Here is a 19,816-nt window from a genome sequence, read left to right on the forward strand (position 1 = left end):
GAATTGATAGCTTCAAGATGCCCGCCGGTTATCAACCTTCCAAATTTCAACAATTTGAAGGCAAGGGAAATCCAAAGCAACATGTTGCACACTTTGTTGAAACATGTAACAACGCTGGGACTTATGGAGACTATCTTGTCAAGCAGTTCGTCCGCTCTCTCAAGGGGAATGCCTTTGACTGGTACACTGATCTCGAGCCTAATTCTATCGATAGTTGGGAGCAACTAGAGCAAGAGTTCTTCAATCGCTTTTATAGCACAAGGCGTACCGTGAGCATGGTCGAGATTACAAGCACTCGCCAGAGGAAGGGCGAACCAGTTATCGATTTCATCAACCGATGGAGAAATGCGAGTCTAAACTGCCAAGATAGGCTCAGCGAAGCTTCTGCGATAGAGATGTGTATCCAAGGAATGCATTGGGGGCTTCACTACATATTGCAAGGAATTAAGCCAAGGTCTTTTGAAGAACTAGCTACTCGTGCTCATGACATGGAGTTGAGCATGTCTTCCACTGGGAATGAAGTAATGCCTGTCTACGACCCTCGTAAAGGAAAGGACAAGCAGGAACCCAAGAAATGGAGCAAGTTCATCCCCAAGAGTGATATTAAAGAATCCATGAACGTCAACGCCTCGCCTGTAAAGTTTACTACAAAGGTGAGCAAGAAGTAGAGTATGAAAGAAACTTCCTTTCAAGACAACAAAAGCCGAAAGTCTACCTTGAAGGAGATGCAAGAAAGAGAATACCCCTTCCTGGATTCTGATGTCCCTGAAAGTTTTGATGAACTACTTGACCTAAAGCTCATTGAGTTACCAGAGATGAAGCGGCCCAATGAAGCTGGAAGAACAAACGACCCGAACTATTGTAAGTATCATCGACTTGTGGGTCACCCTCTGGAGAAGTGATTTGTCTTCAAGGACAAACTTATGCAGTTGGCTAATGAAAACAAGATTCTGCTTGATGATGAGAAGGCAAGTTCGAATCACGTCTCTATCACCTTTGGCTCTTTCGATCTGGTCCAGATATACAGCTTTGAAGAACATGAGGGAGGACCATTGGAGGAAGATAGAACCCAAGTTGATGAAGCCAATGATGAAGGTTGGATTTTGGTGACTAGGCGGATACGCTGTAAAAAAAGTCCACGAAAAGAATCATCTAAACAACCAACAAGGAAAATGATGGTTAGAAGACCAAGGAAGCAGAGATCAATTGAGCGTCCGAGGAAAGCAAAAGTGGAGAAGAACTACCACCAAGAACCACAATGTCCTGTGACTTTGGGGGAATTCCTACCAAGCTGGTTCCACAATAAGACTGTTCGAGACAACATTGAGGCATCATGCTTCAATACTGCTAAAGAGGAAGCAAATGATGAAAATCTATCAACATCGTCTCTGTCATCATCTGAAAAGCCTGTTGAATCTTATTTGAAAGAGGTACACACATGTGATACAAGAATCACATTCACAGATGACGATCTTCTACTTGGTAAAACACTACATAATCGCCCATTGTACATGGTGGGTTATGCCCTCGAGAAGAGGATAAACAAAATATTGATAGATGATGGATCTGGGGTTAACATTCTTCCTATTCGTACAATGAAGGAACTTGGCATCACAACTGAAGAACTTTCTGAAAGCCGCTTGATGATACAAGGATTCAATCAAGGGGGGCAACGAGCCATAGGTGCTATCAAAGTAGATATCACCATCGAAGATTTGCGATCAAGTGCATGGATGCATGTCATCGACGTAAAGACTTCGTATAATATGTTGCTTGGCAGGCCATGGATACACGAGAACAATGTTGTCCCATCCTCCTACTATCAGTGTTTGAAGTATCTCGAAGGCAGTGTCGAAAATAAGATAGTTGCTGATGATAAGCCATTTACTGAAGCAGAGTCACACTTCGTCGATGCGAAGTTCTACTTGAAGAACTACACGGTGAGAGAAGTAAAAGTCGATGAAATCGCAACGACCAAGAGTGATAAGATCGCAACTGAAAGAGTTGATGAGACTATTGGAAAAGTTGAAGTTGGTGCTGAGGTGTCGCACTCCAGTCCCAACAAAGGGAACACCGTGTCTTTGAAGAAGAAGAAGATAACTCCCGTGCTCTGCTATGTTCCAAAGTTGAAGAAAAAGGAAGGTCAACCATCTGAAGCTCAAGAAAATATGCTAGGGGGGCTAACTCTTCCCATCAAATGAATTGATGCGATAAATTTGTCCTCAAAGTTACTTGGAGACTTCGTGGCTCAGAATCCGCCACAAAATATGGCACTCCCTACAAAACGTACAAATGAAGGTTTTGATCCAAATGCTTACAAGTTATTTGTCAAGGCTGGGTACAACCCCAACGAGCCATCAAAGTTAGGGAAACTTCCATCAGAAGCTAGCATGATACAATCACGTGAAGGTTTGGGATACAAACAACCTCCGCCAGTTCGCATATCCATAAGAAGGGCAAGTATCAACTACATCACTGTGGAAGATGAGTCTATTGCTTCCAACAAAAGGCCTTCAGTGTTTGATCGTCTTGGAAAGTCGGCCACAAAAGCTTCTGTATTTGAGAGATTAGGGCCGTTAAAACTGAAGAAGAAAAGGAAGAACAAGTTGCACAGAGATTATCAAAGCGTGAAAACGCTTGCTTTGCCTGGAACCCAGAGGGATATACAAAATTTGATTCCTTCTAGAATGAGACGACAAACAAAGCTTGTGGTTTCATGTGGGGAGGTGCTAAAAGCAAAGTCTCACACTGTAGTGTATACCAAGGAGCGTGACGAAGATGAGGAGAGTGTAGGTTCTTCATATCATATTACCGCACAAAGTGATCAAGATACTTCATTTCAGATAGAGGTTGCCGAGAAGTTGGAGGACATTTCCTCGTGTTACCACATATCTTTCAATGATGGCGATCCTCGAGAGGATGAAGATGCCAGAGATGCTACTCCAGAACTTGAAGAAGGGGTGAAGACCACAGTAGACTCTTTGAAAGAAGTTAATCTTGGTACTGATGAAGACCCAAGGCCCACCTACCTAAGTGCTTTTCTAACAGGTGATGAAGAAGACACTTACATAGAAATACTCAAAGAATATAGGGATGTTTTTGCTTGGAGTTATAAAGAGATGCCTGGATTAGATCCCAAAGTAGCAGTCCATCATCTGGAGGTCAAGAATGGTGCCCGTCCTGTTAAGCAGGCCCAAAGGCATTTCAGACCAGATTTAGTTCCTTCAATCGAAAATGAAGTCAACAAACTCATTGAAGCTGGCTTTATTCGTGAAGTTAAATATCCTACATGGATTTCAAGTATCGTTCCCGTAAAAAAGAAGATTAGCCAAATTCGAGTTTGTGTTGACTTCAGGGATCTTAACAACGCATGCCCTAAAGATGATTTCCCGCTTCCCATCCCAGAATTGATGATGGATGCTACCACTGGTTACGAGGCGATGTATTTCATGGATGGTTCATCCGGCTATAACCAAATTCGCATGGCACCAAAAGATGAAGAGCTTACTGCATTTCGTACACCCAAGGGTATTTATTGTTACAAAGTGATGCCATTCGGTTTGAAACATGCTGGTGCCACATATCAAAGGGATATGCAGAATATCTTTGATGATTTGCTCCACAAAAATGTTGAATGTTATATGGATGACTTGGTGGTAAAATCAAGAAAGAGAAGCGACCACTTGTAAGACCTGAGAATGGTGTTCGAGCGACTTCGGAGATATCAACTTCGAATGAATCCATTGAAATGTGCCTTTGGAGTTACTTCTGGAAAATTCCTTGGTTTCATTGTTCGATATCGAGGAATCGAAATTGATCAAGCCAAAGTTGATGCGATTTTGAAAATTCCCGAGCCTCGAAATATTCATAAGTTAAAAAGTCTGCAAGGAAAGCTAGCTTATATTAGGAGATTCATTTCGAATTTAGCTGGGAGGTGCCAACCATTCAGTCGTCTCATGAAGAAGGGCGCCCCTTTCAAGTGGGACGAAGCATGTACTAATGCCTTCGAGAATATCAAGTCATATTTAATGAAGCCTCTAGTTCTAGTAGCCCCTGTACCTGGAAAACCATTGATACTGTACATTTCAGCACAAGAAAGGTCTGTTGGGGCGTTGTTGGCCCAAGAGAATAGCGAAGGGAAAGAAAATTCTCTTTACTACTTTAGCAGAATGATGACACCTAATAAGCTGAATTACACGCCAATTGAAAAGTTGTGTTTGGTGCTAGTCTTCTCGATTCAAAAGCTGAAGCACTACTTTCAAGCTCATAGTGTTAACCTCATTTCCATAGCAAATCCCATTAAGTTTGTGATGTCAAAACCGGTCCTCAGTGATCGACTAGCAAGGTGGTACCTCCAGTTTCAACAATTTGAGATTACATACATCCCTCAAAAGGCTGTAAAAGGACAGGCATTGGCAGACTTCCTAGCAGATCACCCGATACCTGATGACTGGGAGCTAACTGATGAACTTCCCGACGAAGATGCAATGGTCGTTGAAATTCAATCTCCGTGGAAACTGTACTTTGATGGTGCTGCACAACGTGATGGAGCTGGTGTTGGTGTGGTGTTTGTTACTCCGCAGGGAGAAGTTCTACCATACTCTTTTACTTTGACACAACATTGCTCCAACAATTTCGCTGAATATCAAGCACTAATACTTGGACTTGAAATGGCCGTCGACATGAAGCAGTTGCAGTTGCAAGTCTTTGGTGACTCTCAGTTGGTGATCAATCAACTCTTGGGAAGCTACGAAGTCAACAAGCCTGAATTACTCCCCTATCATGGTTATGCTCAGAAATTGATAGGATGGCTTGGTGATGTGACTCTTCAGCATGTTCCTAGGAGGGAAAATAAGAAAGCCGATGCTTTAGCTGCTCTAGCTTCAGCGCTTACTCTGCCAGATCAAACACAAGTGACTCTCTGTCAGAAATGGGTAGTACCTCCGTCAAGTGAGGATGAAGGCGCGGAAAGCGAGCTTGAGCATCTCGTAGCTATTTCTGAAGTTGCAAAGGAAGACTGGCGACAACCCATCATTGACTACTTAAGTTATGGGATACTTCCAGAAGACTCAAGAAGAAGAACTGAGATTCGTCATCGTGCACCTCGATTCCTTTACTATAAGGATACCTTATATAGAAGATCTTTTGAGGGGATACTCTTGCGATGTTTGGGGGAGGATGAAGCAGTCCAAGCTTTGCAAGAAACACATTCAGGAGTATGTGGATCACATCAATCGGGACCAAAGCTCCATTTCCACATAAAAAGGATGGGATATTATTGGCCAACGATGGTGAAAGATTGCTTGGACTATGCTCGAAGATGCAAGGCTTGTCAGTTTCATGCGAATTTTATACATCAGCCGCCCGAAGCAGTACACCCGACCGTCACATCTTGGCCATTTGACGCTTGGGGGTTGGATGTCGTTGGTCCGTTGCCAAAATCTTCTGGTGGACACTTGTACATCTTGGCTGCAACTGATTACTTCTCAAAATGGGCCGAAGCTGTCACTCTTAAAGAAGTGAAGAAGGAGAATGTTGCGAACTTCATCCGAGTAAACATCATCTACCGCTTCGGCATTCCTCGTTACATAATAACGGACAATGGCAAGCCATTTGATAACAAATTGATGAACAAGATTTGTGATCTCTTCGGCTTCAAGCAGTGTAAATCTTCTATGTATCATGCTGCCGCCAACGGTCTAGCTGAAGCGTTCAATAAAACTTTGTGTAACTTGTTGAAGAAGGTTGTCTCCAAGTCCAAAAGGGATTGGCATGAACGAATGGAAGAAGCCTTGTGGGCATATAGGACAATTTACCGCACACCAACGCAAGCAACCCCATACTCGCTTGCTTATGGAGTTGAAGAAGTCCTACCACTTGAGCGCCAAATACCTTCTTTACGACTTGCTATTCAAGAAGGGCTCACCGAAGAGGAAAATGCTCGATTGCGTCTTGCAGAGTTAGAAGCACTTGATGAGAAAAGGCTGGACGCTCAACAAAATCATGAATGTTATCAAGCTTGTCTATCTCGTGCCTTCAACAAAAAGGTTCATTTGAGGTCCTTCCAAGTGGGAGATCAAGTCCTTGCAGTAAGAAGACCCATCATCGTTTCCCATAAGTCTGGGGGAAAATTCACCTCAAAATGGGATGGACCATATGTCATACAAGAAGCATATTCAAGTGGCGCTTACAAACTTATTGATGCGAATGGCTTGAGGATCGGTCCTATCAACGCGAAGTTCTTGAAAAAGTACTATCCTTGAAGCAAGATGACGCTCCTTAAGGCACGAGCATAAACTGCATGCAACTCCTGGCCCGCAAAAGTATAAACTGTGCACGGCCCAAGAAAATGTCCGGTAGGTTGAAAATATCGCAAGAGGCGGCCTAGGCAAAAGTTAGGACACAAGAAAAAAATGACCGCTAGGTTGAAAACCCCGCAAGGGGCAGCCTAGGCAAAAGTTAGGACACAAAAAAAAATAACCTCATTCTTTCTGAACTACGGTATGACTTGATCCTCTTCACCGAGGTACGTAGGCGCTTAGAGTTTTATTCTAAGTTCAGTCGCACGAGTAAAAAAAAAACTCATTTTTTTATGAACTACGGTATGACTTGATCCTCTTCACCGAGGTACGTAGGCGCTTAGAATTTTATTCTGAGTTCAGTCGCATGAGTGAAAACAAAACGCATCCCCCCTATGCGTTGTTCAAAATGAAGTTCGCCTGACCAGGCGCATGGAGATCGTACATACAAGTATCCTTCTTTTTCAATTTGGACTCTCACTAAATATCACTAGTCCAACGAAGGCAAATCTCCATGACAAATGGGTTTCTCTAATGGAATGACTGTAATCTCTTAGCAAGTGGTTAAATCAAGGAGTTAAAGTCTGCAAAATGATTGGTCTCCAAATTGAAGGCCTCAAATCCGGCAACTTTTTGAGTTGAGGTCCAAAGCCATCGCAACTGCAAGGTGAAGCCTTCAAATATGTTAGTCTTCAAGCTAAAGTTTTAAATTCATCATATCTACAAGTTGAAGTCTTAGAATCCAGCAAGCCTTCAAATTCAATCCTTCAAATCCGTCAAGTTTTCAAGTGTGAATAAAAAACAAATCTAAGTGGATTTCCCGAATTTATCTGGGATGATCCAGAGGGTTTCCAACTTTGATTTTTGGATACATATTAGATTAGTAAGTCTAGTTTCCTGAGAATTTAGAGGCTCATGATTTTGATGTTCCTACATCGAGATATGAATCTTCTCGACGAAACTGCGCAAATCTGGAACTATCGACGTTTTAGCATGTATTGTCAACTTCTTGAATTTATCTGGAACTATTCAGATTTTTGTTGGATTTGATTTTTGGGTACATACTGGATCTATGAGTTTAGTTTCTTGAGAATTTTGCGGCTCGTTATTTTAACGCCCCTACGTTGAGATATGAATTTTTTCGCGAGACTGCTCGAATCTGAGAAATATTGGCATTTCAGCATGTAGAGCCAAATTCTTGGATTTATCTGGGATGATCTATATGTTTGTTGACATTGATTTTTGGATACATGAGTCTAGTTTCTTGGGAATTCTGCGGCTCGTGATTTCAACGCCCCTACGTCGAGATATGAATTTTTTGGCGAGACTGCTCGAATCTGAGAAATATTGGCGTTTCAGGATGTAGAGCCAAATTCCTAGATTTATCTGGGATGGTCTATATGTTTGTTGACTTTGATTTTGGATACATGATAGATTCCTAAGTCTAGTTTCTTGAGAATTTTGCGGCTCATGGTTTCAGCGCTCCTACATCGAGATATGAATTTTCTTTTGGCGAAACTGCGCGAATCTGAAACTATCGGCGTTTCAGCATGTAAAGCCGCCCGCAAGAACTTCAAGACTTGAACAACAAAGATAAAGCAAAGCCCAATACAATAGCAATGTGCAATGAAACAAGTAAATGGTCCTTGATGTTTAAGCACAAAAGAGATATCAATGAGAATTGCAGTATAAACCAAAACGCAAGAAGATTTTATTACTATCGAGAACATCAACTAATCAAAGGCAGGAAAATAAAAGGAGAGCAAGAAAAAAAATGTTCCTATAGACTAATCTAAACACAATTTATAATTGATTAAGTCTTGGCGCATCGCTTCTAGACGCTCCTTCTTCTGCTCCAAATCAATCAAGTCGTCAGCACTCGAAAAGTCTACGTCAAAGCATGCATCGAACTCATTGCTAGCAGTCGAGGCTCTTAATTTGGCTTCTTCAACTTCTTTCTCGGTGACTTCTAAGAAGGCTTCTAAATCTCTCTCATTTTTTCGCAGCTTCTCTATCTTCTCCTTCACCTTATCTAGGGATAGATGGATAGAGGATACTTCTGCAAGCTTTTCGTATTCTTCGAGCATGGCATTCGAAAGACGCTCTCCAACTGCTATAAACGACTCTTTTCTTGCAGCTTCCACATCCTTATCATGCAGAGTTGATCGTGCTTGGTCATATGAAGCAGCAAACTCAAAGAAGGAGTTCAATAATTTTATCAAAGGTGAAACATCCACATCCTTACCATCCATATCTTCGAGGATCACTCGGATCTCATCTTCAAGGGACGAAGCGCAATCTACATCACTTCTCAAGAGCTTACCTTGAATCACATCTCAAAGAGTAGAGATAAACTTCTTTCGATGGTTTAGGACAACCTTCTTTCCATCGAACACGAACACCGAAACTGCTGGACGCTTATGTATATCAGAACTCAATCTTTCTCTAACTTCATCACGAGGAAGGGAGGTTGAATCTTTTCCTACTCTGGCTGTAAAAGGTGGTTGCATTAAGTCCGGACCAGATACAGACTCAGTACTATCTTGTGACCCTTCTCGTTGCAATACTCTGAGACCACTTGGCTGCACAAGAAAGACGAAAAATTAGTAAAGGTCACTGAGGTATACCTGGTAAACTAAAAGTTTATCTTATCATACCTCTTTAATGGGAGCTGTTATAGTCTTCGAAGGGATACCAATGCTGTCAGAGATTTCAACCACAGGAGTTTTAGTATCTTCCAAGCTGCTTGGACGTGCTTTCACTCTCTTAAAGTTACGATCTCCATTGCTACTCTCTCTCCTTTCTTGGGATAGTCTTTTGGAAGAATAGACGACTTGTGCAGGGCACTCTTCTCCTAAAATATTTGAAGGCAATTGAGCTTCCTTTCCTTGGTGCTGCCCAGACAACTTAGCATTTGAAGCACAAGGGATGTTAGTATTGGGGACTTCATTTGCACATACTTCATCTGATTGTTCCAAGAGTGCGGTAGCAATTGGCCCAACAATATTCATTAAAGTCTGCAGGTGTTTGTCAAGGAAATCCCCGTGCGTCTTCTTCCACCAAGTCTGGTAGTCAGTTGAAGAGAGTTTCTTTACATTGGAAGTGATTGAAGGAAAAACGGCTCGTGAATCGATCCATCGTGCAAATCCTCCAAAACATGAGCCCTTCGTCTAAAGATACATCGCAGACATCATTCCCCAAAATACCAGGCTTGTTTTGATAAAACCCAAATTGACGACTGAAGCGATGTGGACTATATGGCTCAATGATGAATGAATTATCGCACCTCAGAGGGAGATAGTTAAAACGAATATTCATAAAATAACTTGACTCCAGCTCTGGCGCTCTACCAACATCTACATAATAGTAAATGTGAGAATTATTTAGCATGGTTGATGTCCAAATCACGCTTTCCCCAATATGAATGCGTCTTCTTGCGTCACTTTTGTCAAAATACTTTGCACCACCTTCCCCTGAGTAGGCCACCATCTTGGGAATAGATGGTCCATGGGTAAGTGGATAATGAGTTTTAAAATAATGGGCAAGCCAACCATAAACATAATGAATAGGAAAGCAAACTTTAATTTGATCAAGTTGCGAGGAAGATGAAATATTATTCAAGCCATTATAGATACTTGCCAAAACTGGAATAGCAAGGCCAACCTTCCGTCCACTCGCCATCATGCTTGCCATCTTGAAAGTCCCTGGACGAATGAAATCACCTTTCTTATTTGGGAAGACGAAAGCGCACAACCAACAGGACAAGAAAGCTGCCAAATATGTATTGTCTCTTTTGTCGTACGTCACCCCAAGCTTGGAAAATACCGCGTCTTCCGTGTTTGACCATGTTGTCATATCGGGTAAAGTCCCAGTAGGATTATGTGTCGATTTGAGACGAGCAGATTTCTTTTTCTTCCTTGGTGGAGCAGGTCCATACCTTAAAGGTTTCTTGCACCAAAATTTTATCCACTTGCTCAATGAGACTTCTTGGTCGACACCCCGGAGATGATGGAAGGTTGCGAATAAATATTCACAAGCTCGAGAAACATATCTTGTTCTTCTTTGGTCTAATCCTGTAAGTTCCTTGGCCTCAGGAACCACTTCTTCATAAAGAGAACCCCAAATAGGTAAGCCTCCAAGAACATGTAAGTCCAGAAGGGAAATGGATAATTCGCCAACAGATGTAAGGAGTGTATTCGTCTTGGGGCACCAAGCTTCACAAAATTCTTGCAGAATATCTGAATTGCGATCGTAAGTGAAAAGTGAAGCGTAAACCGCGTCATAAATCTGAGCCGTACCCAAGATTTCTTGACTCCTCCTAAGTATATCTTCAGCCCATTCCCAATACCCTGGAATGTGACGATACTCTCTCTCAATCGTTACGGTGCCTCCCCAGCATACCTCTCCTTGAATTATACGACGAGCTAAGCACGGTAGCGCAGACGCAATGTTGGCATGATGATGGTTTGGTGCTTGGAGTGACCACATCTTGGATGATCGATTAGAATTTTGGGTTTTCTCCGACGTCCAATTTGTCATATGAAGCGGATTCCTCAAAGAAGGCCACAGACTCGCATATCGCCCAGCTAGTATGGTATGTGTTGACACCCAATTTTGTCCCTCCTTTATTCCAATTTATTTCCTCGGGCTTTTAAATTTATTAACAATCTAAATATTTTATTTTCACTACTATTTTTTATTTTACTATTATTAATATCATTACTTTCATTTTCACTATTTTTACTATCAACATTACGAGCATTACTTTATCATAACTTTTAATAGCTCGTCATCGTTTCATTTTCGGATTTTGTACTCGTTAAATTAATTATACTTTATTAAATCTTTACTTTCTACATACTAATTATTAATCGTCTTGATTGTACTAGTTGTTAAATTAGAAGCCCAAAAGAAATTAAGTAGAAGGAGAAAAGGCCACAAAATTTCAGCCAAATCAAGCCCATATCCTAACTGATCAACCCACACTCCAACACCCGACCCGGCCCACTTTCTTTTTCCTAAAACTTATCAACATTGAACCCTAATAAAACAAAAGATCAGCTGAGCAGCCTCTTCTCTATGCTATCTATCTCTCTCTATTCTTCATCTCCCTTTCCATTTCAAGTTAAGCTCCAATCACCCTTTCACTATTATCAAATTTTGCTATCCCTATTTTCGGATTAAATTTGACTCATACACATAGCCAGACCTTATCATCTTTCTCCTCTTTCCTTTTTTCAACAAGGATAGGTTTTCCCTTAACAATGGCAGAACTTTGCCATGATACTTTTGTGTAATGTCTTTTCTTTCTCCTATCTTCAATGTCGAGTCAACGAAAGATGCCAAAAGCTTTTCTTAAAATCTGATTTCTATGCAGAGAAAATCAGGGAACAGGTTTGAATCTCAACCCGTGACACCCCCATATTCAAACGGCTATTCAACTTCAAATCCCGCCCAAAAAATCGAGTGAAGCCCTAGTTTTTCGTCTACTATAAAATGGCTTTAAGCCCTCAGCCGAAAAGAGGACGGGGAATAAAAAATCTTGGTTCTGGATTTTTTTTCATTCGATTCACCCAAGAAGAACTACCAAAACTTTAGTTCTTTAAAGCCCTCGATACTTTCAATCAACTTTATTTTGCTCGAAGTTCGGATCTATCAATACGAGAGAGTGGATTCGAGACCTCGTCGCCTTAGTTCACTGCATCCACAAGAGGTAATACTCGACCTCGTTCTTCCTTCTTCTCTGTCGACATTAGTTAGGTTGTAGAAAAATCACTTCTTTAGGTTCCGTGATCTGTTCGCATAATATACGTCGGGATTTTGGAGGAGTATGTTTAAGTTTGTTTTTTTGGTTTAAAGCCATTCGATTTCATACAGGTTCAATATCTGATTTTTCTTGGTTGGTTTGGTTTAATATGAGAGTTAGTTCATTCTAAGTCATGAACCCGTATCGCCGTAGGAACTGAATAGTTCAGCTCACTGGATTAGCATATAAACATATATACACTGTGTATAAAAGCAGTATACTATGGCATATCATGGACTATATTTGTTGTATCGCTGCTGTTGACTAAACCAAACTTCATACTCTACCTGTTTCGACAAAAAGCGTGAATTAAAACTTAACCCATTATATTGTAATGGATGTTTGATAAGATCAAGAATCTTGATGTAGATTATACTTTGTTTCTAGTTGGTTGTGGTCATTTTTTAGCTGGTGAAGTTTAAATGACTTTGGATTGAAGAATTTATTCGGGAACCAACTAGCTTAATCTTTCTTGCTGCGAGCACTATTTGTTTGTCATGAATCTGGCCAACCTGCGCCTGTCTGCTAACCTAAGCATGCTATATCCATGATGAGTGTCTCATAACCTGTAATTATGTGTAATTGTTTGCTTCTGCTCATATGCATTAGCTATAAGATTAGGGATTTAAGTATAGGGATCTAAATATAGTCTAAAATGGATAAAATCTGGTCCAAAGGATGATGTTTTGCGTTAGTGAGCATGTTGCTAAATCTGCCAGTATGCCTTGCTTATGGGAGTTTATTCGCTTAAATGATTCTGCTGTACTTGTCTAACTGAGGCTGTGCATGCTATGTATATCTTGAATTTGTTTCGTATATTACCCTCTTTATCCTAAACTGTTTGAGCGTTGTCTTTCTTTCTTACACATGTCGTCGTCGTTTTCGGGAATTTGACTTAGAGAAACGTGGTTTCAGCTGCTGTTTGACAGTAGCAGCCCTCTCGTTTGGTCCGAAATCTGCTGAATCCTGTTTTCATAGTATCTTCAATCTGTCGTTTGGTCGGAAATCTATTGAGTTCTGTTAAACGACATTCAGTTTACTTTTACTTATGTTCTCACGTATTGTCAATACATACATGTGGTAGTTGAAGACTCATATCAGTCCTAGTTTGCTTTAGTTTTTTTTTTTCATGTTTGACAATCAGATTGCCGCTCTAACATTGTTTTCCCTGTTTTTATTTTCTTTATTCACGTGGTAAACTTGATGAGCGCTAACTTGGAATTAATTGTTTGGCAGTATCTATTTTTTCTTCTATAGTTTGTTAAGAATTAAATTCCCCGTTACTAATCCCTTCATTTTGTTCTTTCTTTGTTTGCATGAACGCTGGAGCCGAAGAGTCCTACTTTAAGACTCAACGACACCGCTACCACATGGAACTCGAACATCCACTATTCTTCCTCACCTCTCAAACATTAAAGTATAGAGGGAATTTTATCCCCTTGACGGGGTCGAACACGACCATGGAGTAGCTCATTTAGTTACTGTCTGCTGCGATTAACATCTTATCTTCAATTCTGTGTTTACTCCTTTCTTTTTATATAAGCAGTATTGGCCGTAGGATTAATAGCGGGAATATTATTTAGAGTTTTCATCTTTAGACAATAACAAGGAATATTTCTTATAACATAGAACAGAGCATTTAAAAAGGAATTTCAATATGGAGAGTCTCGTGTTCACATCTAAATGAAATCATTCGGGTTTCTTCCAATATTTCATAAGTCTCTTATGATAGAGCTTTGCACTTTCATATAGTCAAGAAGTGACTCAAATGCTTAGAAGAATTTGAAAACAGCTTGACTTGAACCCGAACAAGATATACTATGGTTTAAAATCAGTTTTCAAAACCCAACAGCCAACTATTTTAGGTTTCAGCTCATTTCTCACTGCCCCATATTGTAGTTTTAGGTATATCCTTTAAAATCTTGAGTTTAAATGCTTGTGGCCCTTTTAAAGTCCAGCCCATTCGTGTCAAATCTTTGTGTTAATTAAGTCAAGAATTTGAAATTTTCTTAAGTTTTTAAGGGGTTTCTCTACTCTAATTATTTTATTTTTTTTGACGTGAAATCCTCTATTTTTCACTTCTCAGGTCTAAACATTACTCTCGTACTTTTGTCCACTTTTGATCTCCGCAAACATTTTTCTATTTTTCTACGAAGCAACTATTTTACTCTGAACACGATATAAGTTACTTTAATTAATTCAAGCAGTACCAAATTAACACTTCTTTTCCAAATCATTTTAGTTAAACACTTTCTTTCGATACTTGGTTTTAAACGCACTCTTAGATTTTATTCATTCTTAGCCTAATTAAATTTTAGTTCGGTCGGTCAATCATCATTAATGGAATTTAGAGGATGCCTAATACCTTCCCTCTAAGTTAGTTTGAACCCTTACCTAGAATATTTCGGTTTCGTAGACTTTAAAATAAACTTTAGATAATTACTTTAATAAATCTTAGGTGTCCTAATTCACCATAAATAATTAGGTGGCGACTCTTAACTTTAAATAACCCCGGAATTACCGGAATGTTATAAACTATTTTGACCCCGGTTAAAATAGGGTATAACAGTATGAATCAAGAATCTAGTTTGGTCCGCGCCATCTTCAGTCTCAACTACGAGATACCTTAGTTTGGTGGATGGGGAAGTGTAGTGTCTGAAGTAAACCATCTCTTCAAGCTGCAAAGGACAAAGAGAAGTTATTAGTAGCAGACTTGGACATATATCCATAGGTACAAAGACCTTGACAAATGAACTCCTTAAATTCTTAAGGCGGGGACGAGTATCCATCCCTTTGCACCGTAATATTACCTTACCGTTCTTAGGGCGGGGACGAGTGTTCATCCCTTTGTGCCGTAAGATTACCTTACCGTTCTTAGGGCGGAGACGAGTATCCATCCCTTTGCACCGTAAGATTACCTTACCGTTCTTAGGGCGGGAACGAGTATCCATCCCTATGCGCCGTAAGATTACCTTACCGTTCTTAGGGCGGGGACGAGTGTCCATCCCTTTGCACCGTAATATTACCTTACCGTTCTTAGGGCGGGGACGAGTGTCCATCCCTTTGCGCCGTAAGATTACCTTACCGTTCTTAGGGCGGGGACGAGTATCCATCCCTATGCGTCGTAAGATTACCTTACCGTTCTTAAGGTGGGGACGAGAATCCATCCCGTTGCGCCTCAATATTACCTTCTTCATGCATGGGTCATTCTCTTGAACAAGAACTCATCATTGTCGTTTGCAACAAAAAAAAAAAAAAAAGGGAAAACACAGAAGAAGACATTTACCTAGGTATGGATATATCGTAGTCGTCAAAGATAGATGAAGTTGATATGTCAAGACCTCTTGCCTGCGGAAAGGATATGAGGAAAGGATATGAGATCATTAAAAAGGATGTCCACAACCACTAGCTCCCATTCATAAGTTACAGTAAATTAAAGATGCAAGTCACAAAGTACGGTGGCTCTTGATTTACAAAACACAACTCTTAAGTCATTGGCAAGTCAAAAGAAAATAAAAGTTGTCATGACACTTTGACAACTAAAGAAATATATAATGCAGAAGTTCACATGACACAATGGAAACTAGAGTTGCAAACAAGCCAAAAAAAAAAAAAAGGGGGATACTTCTCTGTTAAGAGGAGATAAACTATTTGTAAGTATTAAGCTCATCATGCGCCATTATCAAGGTTGCTGCAGAAGAATGAAAAGCCAAGAAAAGTATGCAGCTACTAATCAAAATATATAGCAGGTCATACATGGACAAAGAAAGCACATGGATCACTTTTAATTGACATACAATTTAAAGAAAGGTCCAATTCTTGAATACGTGCGAAGTTAAAGGCAGGAAGAGTGTTGAATGCATTATTCTATACCTGCAACAATCAAGAATAATAATAATAAATAAATAAAAAGTACTCGCCACTCGCAAGGTTATGCTACGAATAAAACTCGTGGATGACGCCAGCAAAGTCGTATCTTGCAGCTTGGATTATGAATTCTTAAAATTTTGCACGATTGGTATTTATAGGAGCATAGAGTCAGTCGTTGCAATTAGTATTTGATAGGGACTCTACTTAAATTGGTGTTAAATTGGTGTTCCCCTAATGGAAGTAAAACTACTGGCACTCCTCTAATGGGACTTGGTTTGTGGCAGCAGAATACACGGGGAAACGAATTTCCCAACGTCAAAGACTCCACACAAGTTATTTCTTTAAGCCCGCCAAAAAAAAAAGCATCCTATTTTTATATGTACTTCAAGTCTAATCGGGGTTCAATATTCTACACCCGATAATCCTTGAAGTAGGCGGTATTTGTGGACAATGAAATTTTGTTAAGTTTAAATTACAAGAAATTTTGATTATATTAAATTCAAGATATATTAGTCCAAATAAATTGTGGGCTAATATAATTGGGTTAATTATTTAAGTCAATAAATATGGATTTAAGTAATGATCCAATTTCATTGGGCTAGTCCATTTAATTGGGCTACATATGATGAACCCACTTTGTCAGCCCAAGATGTCATCTTATTCAAGAGGCCCAAAGTGGTGCCACATGTCAAATGACGTGGCACGCTAAGTCAAACAAAGAAGCCTATAGGGTCATGACACGTGTCAAAATGATGCAGCATGCCTAGTCAAATCAAAGGCTAATGAAGATGCGCCACGTGTACAAGTGACATATTCCTGCCAATCAAATATCGGCATGTCAACTTAATTCTGATTGGTCGAAAGAAGCCTGTCCTTATCACAACTCCTCCGTCCTACAACTATAAATAGGGGTCTCATAATTCAGAAAAAGGGACAGAAATTCTAACAAGAAGCAAGAGAGAGCTCGTGGATCAAACGCTGCGGATTTCTCTACAAGCTAAAAGCATTTAAGCATTCAAGTATTTCTCTAGAAGTTCTAGAGATCCAGACGAAAATTCAAGATCAAGCTTCAAGCCCTTGAATCCAAGTACAAGTTCAAGATCAAGACTACCAGATTCAAGATCAAGCTCAAAAGCCCTTGAATTCAAGTACAAGTCAACATCAAATCCATCAAGTTCAAGAATAAGCTCAAAAGCCCTTGAAATTATTGTTGAAAAGACGAATCATAGAGATTGTAACACTCATATTGTGAAATCAAATACAAAGATTGTTGCGATATTTTCCTGTCTCGATTATTATTTTCTCGACGCGAATTTTATTGTCTACAGGAGTATCTAAGTGTCACACCCTAATCTGCCTAGGGTGTGATGGGCACCCGACCCCACATCCGGAGCCGAGCGAACCCGCTGACTCTTATTACATACATAATCTTTCAGACTTTTAAATCAAATAAAGATGAAATACATAGCAAGATTTTTCAAAATTTTCCTTTCTATCGTACTTAAATCAAATAGAATTTGTAATCACACGGACATTATAATATAACGCAAAATGATACATCGGCCGACGGGGCCGCTTACAGACTGACTTCTAATACCCACGACTCTGTCTGCAAAGTCTCTAACATAAATCAGACATTACGGCATAGATACTCTAACTCGGCAGCACTCCAGGAACAAGTGAAGCCTACCAACTTCGCTGGAACATCTTCTGTAATGACTTCTACTCATCTGGGTGTACCTGCGCGGCATGAAACGCAGCCCCCGAAGAAAAGGGGTCAGTACGGAATATGCACTGAGTATGTAAAGCATGAAAAACAGAAAACAGAACCATAACTGAAATCGTAAGTGTGGAGTATGAGCATAATAATCATAGAACGTACTCGGCCCGTTACGGGACTCGGTGACATAAGTATATCAGAATCATATGCATGTACACATATAGCTGTATGTCAATATCACAAATCGTACCCGGCCCATTACGGGACTCGGTAGCAGAAGTATGTCATATCATATGCATGCACACACACACACACACACACACACACACACACACACACACACACACACACACACACACATATATATATCGTACCCGGCCCTCTAGTGAGGGACTCGATGAATCAGATCATCATACGCCCTTCTGGCCACCATAACATATCATCATCTCATCATATCATCATATACATATACCGTACCCGGCCCTCTAATGAGGGACTCGGTGAACAATGCAGTGGAGTGCGCACGATAACATACCCGGCCCGGGACTCGGTGAATAGACATATTGAGGCGTGCACGAGCAGAGTAGTGAGAAACTATATGCATATAAATAGAGACTCGATAGACAAGTATACTCACTGACATCAGAAGGCTCAGAAACAAGTTTCAGGCCAATCCGACTTCGTATGAGAAAGTTACAAACGTTTGAAATATAGAACGTTCTATAAGAGTTTTAAAGCAAATCTGAGATCTTTTCCAAAGGTTAGGGACATTAAGACTCACAGAATTCTTTCAGAAACAAAACTCTTTATACTTGTCTCGTTACTCAATCGTATAACAACTCATTCATATCAGACAGACTTATGTCAGAAGTGAATCAGAATCATAGGCAGACTCAGAAACATATTTAATAGAACTTCAGAAATCACAGAGACATATCAAAAAGGGTGAATACGAATCATGAACCAACTCGGAATCACAGAATAGAGTAACCTCAAGATGTATACCATATCATACCTTATTTGACTCTAGGACATGCCAAAAGAAGGAAAGGGTAAGCCTTACATACCTGTGCCACGACCAACTAGGTACGCTTATCTATCCAAACTTGCTAATCTACATACAAAAGAATTCACATAATTATTAAATTCATTGTCATTCACTTGTCTTAACTTCTCAAATAAATCCACTTATATTCTGCCGAAATTTCGGCAGCATCTCCCCTGTAAATACAGCGTCCCCGAGAATCTAGCTCGGCCAATTTAACAACAACAAACCCGAGAATGGAACTCGGTCACATCATCAACAACAATACCAACAATTATTCTAACAATACTACAATATTCATAATAATCCAATGCTACCCGAATCCTCCAACTTCAACAAAAGTATTAACCACACATTTTTCTTATTCTAGATTCATAAACCATATCAACAATCATGTATTAACAACATCATTCATACAATGTAAGAATCCAAGCTAGTTTCGCATTAATTTTCTTCAACAATTCTATAACGATTACAACTTCATTTCCAAGTCATTAAACCTTCATTTTCTTATGGATTCCACAACAACAACAACTAAAATATCACCTAGAATCAATTCACCATAACTTGCCAAACCAACCCCTATTCGGCCACAATAACATCATACATGTCTTCATGCATTTTCATTCGTTTCTACATATTACATCAACAACCAAAAGACTAAGTAAAATTAATCTATTTCTTCTACACAACACCATATGTACACAGCCAATGCTACACACACGGCCACCACTTCAACATCACATTTTTCCATGAATTTCATTCATTTCAACCTTCCACGATACTCACAAATTATCCATAAACATATGAGAGAAGGTTAAACACATACCTTTTCCACTTATCTCTTCATTCGGCTAGGGGCATATATTGCTCAAATGAGTGATTTAATTGCTCCAACAACTCTCCCATGTTAATGAGGGCCTTCAACTTAGTTGGAATACTAGAAGAAATAAATTTTTCTTGATCAACTTCATGGAGTCAATTCTCCATAGCCATGGCCGAATGGCCCCTTGGAATTTTCTTCTATTTTCTCCAAGTTTCTTCATCTTTTTAAAAGATGAAGACAAATATATCTT

The 19,816-nt window shown here is 39.9% G+C and overlaps 1 protein-coding gene across 1 annotated transcript; it reads left to right on the plus strand.

The window, feature by feature from the left end:
- The first annotated feature begins 4,028 nt into the window (after positions 1 to 4,028).
- On the plus strand, positions 4,029 to 7,883 carry LOC132619680 (uncharacterized). The gene is made up of 2 exons (XM_060334514.1): positions 4,029 to 5,867; positions 7,734 to 7,883. Exons 1-2 carry the CDS (start codon positions 4,029 to 4,031, stop codon positions 7,881 to 7,883), a joined length of 1,989 nt encoding a protein of 662 aa, XP_060190497.1.
- The last annotated feature ends 11,933 nt before the right edge of the window (positions 7,884 to 19,816 follow it).

This window comes from Lycium barbarum, chromosome 11, assembly GCF_019175385.1.
Source record: "Lycium barbarum isolate Lr01 chromosome 11, ASM1917538v2, whole genome shotgun sequence".
In the NCBI taxonomy this organism is placed as follows: domain Eukaryota; kingdom Viridiplantae; phylum Streptophyta; class Magnoliopsida; order Solanales; family Solanaceae; genus Lycium; species Lycium barbarum.